The 9,038-nt window shown below is 39.5% G+C and overlaps 1 protein-coding gene across 1 annotated transcript in view; it reads left to right on the forward strand.

Moving 5' to 3' along the window:
• LOC115291284 overlaps positions 1 to 3,758 on the forward strand; it is a 4,847-nt gene extending 1,089 nt beyond the window's left edge. Inside the window, exons 3-5 of the mRNA XM_029938775.1 lie at positions 26 to 173; positions 473 to 532; positions 3,654 to 3,758. Of these exons, the coding sequence (XP_029794635.1) occupies positions 26 to 173; positions 473 to 532; positions 3,654 to 3,758 (313 nt within the window). The remainder of the gene's footprint in view (positions 1 to 25; positions 174 to 472; positions 533 to 3,653) is intronic.
• The last annotated feature ends 5,280 nt before the right edge of the window (positions 3,759 to 9,038 follow it).

The raw sequence follows: 9,038 nt of genomic DNA on the forward strand, positions 1-9,038 counted from the left end.
CGCCCCTCGCCACGCCCCCTGCCAGTTTGGCACCGCCAGCCTGCTCTGCGCGCCTGCGGGCCCCGCCGCGGGGCCACCCGGAGACGGGGCGGGAGGGAAGCGGGACGGGCGTTTGTCCCAGCCAATCGGCGGTCGTAGAGTCCCGCAGGCACCACCACCGCTCCGCCTCCTCAGTAGGCTCCGCCCCTCTTTGTAAAATCTTAGCTGACCCAAACAGACTGTCGAACTCGTTTTTCAGGTGCCAGGTTCGCCTGAGGTTTAGGAAGTGCGGTGCAAGGTTACCATCGCCCCTATCTCCTAACCAGGTTCTTTATAAGGATAGGAGGACGGCACCCTTTTCAAGAAGGCTCACGGAAACCCCAAAAGAACTAACGGGTCTTCATGACTTCTCCAAGTTTTTTTTTTAACCTCTCAGTTCTGGAGGTGTGAACCCCAACTCTGAAAGCAGCATCCTCGAATGCTTGCCCCTTAGACCGGGCACCACGGCGGCTCCCACACCCTTGAGTGCACCCTCAAATATCCAAACCTCGAGGTCAGCTCTCAAATATCTACACTCGAACTGGGGATGATGGTGGAATCTGCCACACAGGGTTATGGGAGGGAAGGTTCAGTGTATTTCTATCCGCAAACGTGCCTGACGCATGCTTATTATAGGCATTATCGTTAAGCTTATCGTGAATGTTTTTAAAAGATAACAAAATGTTATCTGAAAGGAGCTACACCAATGCTCTGGAGGGAAACTTTATGTTACAGCAGGTCTGGAGCCCATGTTCTATCTATCCGGCTCCAATACGAAGGCCCTTAGTAAAGCCTTTTGTCAGAAAGTTAAGGATGCTACGTGACTCGTCCCTAGCTTGGGTCCTAGCCCCCTTTTGTTCTGACTTTCCTAGAGTTACTTCGAAGGCAGCACACATTATTCACTTACTTGTATAAGAGCATATGTGTTTCTAATATTAATAGCTAACATTTAAAGAGGCTTGCAATTAGAGACTGTGAAGTTTTATAAACATGCTTCATCTCTAATCCTCACAACACTACAAAATATGTTTTATTGTCCCCATTTTACAGATGAGGAAGCAGAGGCTCATAGAGATAACTAGCTTTAGGTACGTGTTAGCAGATCTGCTCCTTCAGTTGCACCATTCCAGTGCCTGGTTAAAGATAGTTGAACAACAATAAGAAAAGAGGAAGAAAAGATGAAACAATAATAAAACAAAGAATATGGGGAAAGAGGGAGAAAGAAATTTTAAAAAGCACCTCCTAAAGTTGTTGAAGGCATCAATCACTTGTACCCATCACTCTCTAAGGTGAATGGATTCATACCAAAGAATTAGTTCTGGACTCTCTTCCAATGTAGCCATAAAACTGTAATTAGTGTATACAGATCACCCTCCACTCCCCTTCTCTGCCTTATTTTTCTGTACAGCTCCCACCCTCCTATAACACCTTGCATATTTTATGTTTTTTATGCTCATTGTCTGTACACATATTAGCATAGTAACATGCGTTCCATGTATGCTCCATGCAAGCAATGAAAGCAGTGATTTTTTTTGTCTGTTTGCTGTTAAATTCCTAGTGTGCCTTTGTAAACTCTCCCTTAATTGAATGAAGTGGGGTGGGGGGTGTGGCGGGAAGAGGGGCATCCTTTAAGACCTAAGAACATCCTGGGTGACAACTGAGGACGTGATCAAAGTAGTAATCAGAACAAAGTAGGAGCCAAGACTCTTGGTGTCAGAAAAAGCTAAGTCTTCAACTTCAAGAAGGCATGAAAATATATACTCAGGAGACCATGTTTGAAAAATGAGTTTCTCTTGTAAAAGAAAAGAAAGCTCTGGTTTATTTAATCCACAATTATTTTTCTGAGTGACTTCTGTATCGCCAGGCATGTTTTCCATGTCTCACTTGATCCCAGCTGCTAAAAAAATAATGTACTAAACGTCTGAATTATAAAATTTATTACTCTCAATTGCCCACTTAATTCTGGCTTGGCCAGAGTTCATCCTGAGGTGATGGCTATAGTGAGTGAAGAAGGTAATGTGTTAAAATTACGTTCATCAAATGTAAATGACTATGAAATGCTCCAAGGTGCTGAAAGGCAAATTAATATCCGAAGTGTTTTAAATATTCATTCAAAATGTAACACAGGGGACACAACTGCTAAACAAAAGTGAAAGTGAACCTAAATTCATCACTAACAATGAACTTGTAGCCCCTAAAATTAATGCCATTTAGCTGTAGCCCAGGACATTCCCGGCTTTCTGGAACAGTACGTAATACTAGCAGGGACATGGATACAAACTCTTGACAAGATCTTCACCTTGAGGAGCGAATAATCTTCCTTAACCTTTAGCAGAAGATCCTTTGACAATTATGTATCACTTCATTGCCTCTTCTTGGTCATAGCTCAACTCTAGATGTTCCCAATCATCTGATCTTATAAGGAAAACTAAATTCCTTGGAATAGTGTTTACAAGATCACTGGGGCAGTTGCAACGGGAGAAACACAAACAGAAGATGATTGAAAAAAAATGTGGCTCTTCTGATAAATTTAAAAGACAAAACAAAAGGGCACCTGAGCATCTCCGTCAGTTGAATATCTGACTCTTGATTGCAGCTCAGGGCATAATCTCAGAACCATGAGATCAAGCCCTGTGTCAGGCTCCACTCTCTCTCTCTCTCTCTCTCTCCCTCTCGCTAAACAACAACAACAACAATAACAACTAAAGGACAGACCTGGTCCCTGATTTCATGGAGTTCAAAATGGAAGATGTCAAAATGTAGACAAATGCCAACAATGTAGTATGTGCAGCTCTAATAGAGTCATGGGAATCTCAATGAGAAAGAATGGAATGACATTTTTTTTAAGTTTATTTATTTTGAGAAAGAGAGAATGCACCTAAGTGGGGGAGGGGCAGAGAGAGATGGAGAGAGAGAATTCCGAGCAGGCTCCTCACTGCCAGCACAGAGCCCAATGCATGGCTCAAACCTTCAAACCCGGAGATCATGACCTGAGCAGAAATCAAGAGTCAGAGGTTCAACCAACTGAGCCCTCCAGGCACCCCCAGAGTGGGAAGCCTTTTGAGGCAGGAAAGGAATGAGGACTACTAGTTGTGGGAAAAGGACATATGTGAAGGTGTTTGGAAAAGTTGAAGATATTAGACCTAAACTGAATTGTGAAGGATAATAGTATAACTTGATCAAACTGGGGAGAGAGGATAGGAAGGAGAGCATTACAAGCAGAGGTAACAGCAAGATCAAGGGCACTGGAAAAAACATCAGAAACAGACTCATAAATACAAAGAACCAACTGGTGGTTGCCAGAGGAGGATGGGAGATACAGGTGAAGGGGACCAAGGGGCATAAACTTCCAGTTATAAAATAAATAAGTCGTAGGGGATGAAAAGTAGAGCATAGTCAATAACACTGTATGATCTATTAAAAAAACAAAATTCAACTGAGTAAATGTGAAGATCTAAAGGGCCTTATTAAAGGATTCATGAATATGACAGCATCCCATCTAGCGAGTGGAAGAAAATTCTAAGGAGTCGGACAAAATGGAAAATTTCAATAGGAAGCAGAGTGGAGCAAGAAAGTTCTAGGCAAAAGAAAAGAATGGATTGTTTTAGGCAAGATCACCTTCCCTTATGGGTAAGGTCAAGGGGTCTTATCATGAGAATTACTTCATCTTCCTGGAGGAGATGGAGCAGGTCCAAGTAACCGATTACCTCATTGACATTGCTCAGAAAATTCCTGACTGACTGGTTAAAACTACATTTCTGGGAGATATTGAAACTGCAATTGGATTAGGTATTAAGCTCCTGTTTGGTGACTTGGCCTGGCCCAAGTGACACCATGTTGGGCCTATGGTTTCCTTTTTAACGGGCGGCAGATGATAGCTACACTTAATTGTGGTGAGCATTGTGAGCATATAATTGTCAACTCACTATGTTGTATACTTGAAACTAATATAACATTATATGTCAACTATACTTCAAGAATAAAAATTTTAGAAAAGATCAAGGTGATTGATCTAAAGAATCTGGAGTCTCATCCAGGTAGACTCCCCGGACAAGTTGCTTTGTTCTTGTTCTTATGTTTTTAGGCAAGTTACTTCATATAGCCAGCCTCCTTTTTGAGACTGTAAATTGGAGATAATCATGGTATTATCTGCATGGGTTCGCAATGACACTGATGAAATGAGGCCATCTAGCACAACACTGAACATATAGGACAACGAAAATACCATTTGATACTATAATGATGGATACATGTCATTATACATTTGTCTACACCCAAAGAATGGACACCACCAAGAGTGAACTTAATGCAATCTATGAGCTTTGGGGGATTATAATGTATCAATGTAGGTTCGTCAGTTGTAGCAAATGTATCACTCTGATGGACAGTGCTCATAATAAAGGAGGCTATGCCTGTATGAGGGCAGAGGAGATAGGGAAAATCTCTGTATCTTCCCTTAGTCTCTCTGGAAACCTAAAACTGCTTTAAAAAATATAGTCATTAAAAAACATCCTGACACGCCTGAGTGGCTCAGTTGGTTACACATCCAACTTCACGGACATCCATCAGGTCATGATCTCATGGTCCGTGGATTTGAGCCCCACATCAGGCTCTGTGCTGAAAGCTCAGAACCTGAAGCCCACTTCATGTTCTGTGTCTCCCTCTCTCCCTGCCACTCCCCTGCTCATGCTCTCTCTGTCTCTCTCTTTCTCAAAAATAATTATTTAAAAAAATCCTAAGGAACAAAGCTTAAGTTGGTGCCACAGGGGGGAAAAAAGGCATTTTAATCTGCTTTCACTAATAATAATAGTAGGTAAAGTATATGTTCAGATATATTCATTGATACATTTTTTGATAGAAAAAAACTGGCAATACAATGTAAATAAGAGAGATTGGCTAAATATATTTTGGTACTTCCAAATCATGAAATACAATTTAGCACCAAAATAATAAGTTATATAAGTGTGACAATAAGGAAAGGTCTTCAAGATACATTATTAATACTAAGTTACAAAAAAACAAAAAATTAAGTGGGTATACTATGATGTTTTACGTAAGAAAAACCCAATTACATATTTACATATTACAATTACATATTTCCTTCTGGAAACATATACCAACCTATTTGTATGTCCACTTCTGACTATTTTATGCACATGTATATTCAGAAGGAACCACAATTATTGTACAAATACAATTGTGTTGAAGACTGTAAGCACTATTGTGATTAAATAACATAATGAGTTCAGAAGAACTGAATTCTAAACTGACTAACATTCAGCTCATTATTTCCTTAACAATGTTGATATTTTTCCAAGGCAGTTCAGAGTCGTTGGTCACCATCTAGTTTGCTCAGGCATTAGGTGAAATACCATAATCTATCCTTGAGTAGCAGGTGGTAAGTAAGCACAGAATAGCGTACATTGGCATTTTGAGATGTGCCAGCGAACTTCTTTTACTTTTAAAGGTTGTTACACACTTTGATTCAGTCAGTGTTCTTTAAAAGGCAGAGTCTATTTTGGTAACACCTAGTTATACTTGGGGGTGGCTTATGTTTTGGTTGCTTTCATAGTACTTGGGCTAGAGAAGCACTGGAAGATTCTTGCTCATTTTTTTTCTTCTTAATACCACTCTTTATATATAGTTAAGTTTCCATAAGCATATACCCTCTTTATGAAAGCGATCCCTTCAACCAGGTCCAAGACTGAGACCACAATGAATTTTGGAGAAGAACTCATGTGAGCCAAAGGGGAAATCCAAGGTCCCAGGGTGCCTGGGTGGCTCAGTTGGTGAGCATCTGACTCTTGATTTTGACTCAGGTCATTATCCCAGGGTCATGGGATCAATCCCTGCGTTGGGCTCTGTGCTGATTCTCTCCCTCTTCCTCTCCCCCCACTCAGGTTCTCTCTCTACAATAAATATATAAAACTAAATAAATAATAATAAAATCCAAAGGTCCCATCTTAAGAAACAAAGGTTTAAAAAAACATTTAAGGAGGCAGAGATGGAAGAAGACAGTTCTTGACATGGATGGAATCAAATTTCATAAAAGGTTACCATGCATTAATGGATTTTTAAAAAGATTTTATTTTTAAGTAACCTCTACACCCAACATGGGCTCAAATCCACAACACTGAGATCAAGAATTGTGCACTTCAATGGCTGAGACAGCCAGCCAGCCCATACCATGCATTAATCATTAATGTTAAAATAAGTACTTGGGTTGGTTTAGATCAACTTGGAATATTCATAATCATCGCATTTGATGACAGTCTAACACTGACAGGAAAATGGGGACTTAATTTCTGCATAACATTGCACATGTCACTTAACACCTCTGGACTTCTGTTTCCTCATCTGTCAAATGGGAATAACTGAGGCCACAATCCTTTACCCTCAGTTGCAAACTCCATAAATCTCTGAAAAACTAAAGGATTTTTACAAGTCATTTGGCTGCAAAAACCTAACCTCAACTGCCATGAAGCGTTTACAGTCTTTCTCTCCTTATTGTGAATGCCCACTTGTCTCATTACCCACATAAGGTGTCTGATAATGGTATGCAGGTCCCAGACCCTGTTTAAGGGTGTTTCATAGCATAACAACCGGCATTATGTCATTTGTCTAAATTCTGAAATATTCTGAAATCTAACCTATCTGGCCCTAAGGGTTTCAAATGAGGGATTGCACACCTAGAATACTTGTTCTGTTTATTTCAAAGATGTAGCAAAAGCCAAATAAGGTGATAGGTAATACAGTACTTAGAATAAGTGTTGTATTTTTTTTTAACTATAGGGAGCCCTGGAGATCCTGCTTTTTAGAACTTCTTCAGTACAGATCATCTCTCCTCCTATGCTAGAAGCAGCTTTGAGCTTCTGCCTGTCTTACAGCTTCTCCTGTTCCACATCCATGCTGTCTCTCTCTTTAATGATCTCTCCTAAAAACAGCTCTCTATGAGTAGGGGTTCGGTTCCCAACCGGGGCCAGTCTGGATATCTCATATTGTTCTGTACTTTCACTAAACTCAAGCTGGTAATGAATTGCCATTAGAGAGTGGAAAGAAATCAGATCAAGTGGTAATTTAAGCCTTTGGGGGTGCTTCCAAATGCTCTCTAGACATGTTGGAGACTTTTGCAGTCTTTACTGCTTGAAGCCAGAGCCAGTATATGGTAACCTGTGCCTGTATGTGAAAGAGTATGTCTACTTTCTCTCTTTCTGGGCATCTCTCTCCCTCTCGCTCTCTCTCTTTCACACACACACGCACAACATAAGCCCTAGTTTTATAAATTATGGTCCTAATCAAATAAGCTATGGCTCCTTTCTTACACCAACTGATTGGTTTGGTGGAAAATTGCCATTTCATCCCCTGTCACTGGGCACACTAACCCACATGACGACTTCACTTAAACATAATAACTGTGTCCTGTAACTGGGGGTCGGTGAGGACTGAAAAGTGGTAAGCTTTCCTTTTACTTGTTTTTCATAGCTGAGGTCCATTGAGGCATCACTCACAGTTGAAAGCTGAGAATGGAATGGGGAGGGAAAGATGAAAAGGTTATTTTACAAAGTATGAAGCTACAAGCATCAGCATTTCATCTTTTCCTAAAGACAGTTAATGAGGAAAAGCACCAAGAATTTGGAAATGTTTCCACTGAAGGGCTGAGTATCTATCCCCTATAAATGAGAATACTAGCATTATCATTTACCAATGACTCACCAATGAATATCTCCTCTTTATTTTATTTCTTTCTTTATTTATTTTAGAGAGAGATAGCATGAGCAGGGGGAGAGGGGCAAAGGGAGAGAGAGAATTTTAAGCAGGCTCCATGCTCAGTGTAGAGCTCAATATAGGGCTCAATCCCATGACCCCGGGATCATGACCTGAGCCAAAATCAAGAGTCACATGTTCAACCAACTGAGCCACCCAAGGACCCCTATGTCTCCTCTTTAAATACCAGTTTACAATAATGCTTATAATCTGAGTAGAGACCAGACCATGATTTCACTCATAAGCTGCCCTTTGTATATATGACTATTCATCATCAGGAACATATATCCTACAAGACTTTGGTGCAACAGCAGGGGTAGGTTGGCATAGCTCTTTTCACACCCTACCTATGATACTCGTTTGTGAAACTATGTTGTCAGAGTTAGGATTACAAGTCTAGGATCACAGAACACAAGGAGGCTAATTCGTGTATCCATAAATCACATCCATTTCCTAGCGCTTATGGGTCCCAGTGGATCCATCTAGTCAAGGGTAATTTCTAGCCTCTCCCTCTAAAGACACCCTCTGGGCCTAAATTGGTACAACCTTCCTGAAAAGCAATTTGGCAACATGTATTAATAATCTCAAAATACAGCAACTCAGTAATATAGCAACTAGGAATGTCTTGAAAGATGAATCATAGATATGGACATAAATTTATTTATATACAGAGAGGTTCATGCCAATGTTCCAAAATGTTAGGTTATATGTATGAAAGTGGAAAATTAAAAACCACCTAAAACTGAAGCATTAAAAAAATGTTTAAGTAAATGTTTATATATCTACATAATGGAATACAATGTACTCATGAAGACATTCTAAATTTTAAGGGAAATATGCTCATTGTATAAAATTTTGTTAGAAGATGTGGATACAAACTTTCCATAAAGTATAGTCCTAATGATAACTACTTATCAATGAATGGTCAATTGGAAGTGATATATTAAAAATTAGCAATAAAATGATTAAATAAAAACAGTCTAAAATGCTGATAGTTATTATAGCTGGGTAGTAGGAATACAGGTGATTTTTAAATTTTATTCTTTTTGGGTTTCTATAAACTTCTACAATGAACAAATTACACTAAGAAAAAAGCTGTAAACATTTTTAAGGCAAAATAGTTTAAAATACTCCTGGGAAATTTTTGCAGTGGCTTGTAAGAATACTTGAAAATTAAATACTACTTTAAAAAGACCAAACACAATAGTAGTAACTAAAACAAAACAATGTAATTACAGTATAAGAATATTCATAAC

This window comes from Suricata suricatta, chromosome 5, assembly GCF_006229205.1.
Source record: "Suricata suricatta isolate VVHF042 chromosome 5, meerkat_22Aug2017_6uvM2_HiC, whole genome shotgun sequence".
Classification (NCBI taxonomy): Eukaryota; Metazoa; Chordata; class Mammalia; order Carnivora; family Herpestidae; genus Suricata; species Suricata suricatta.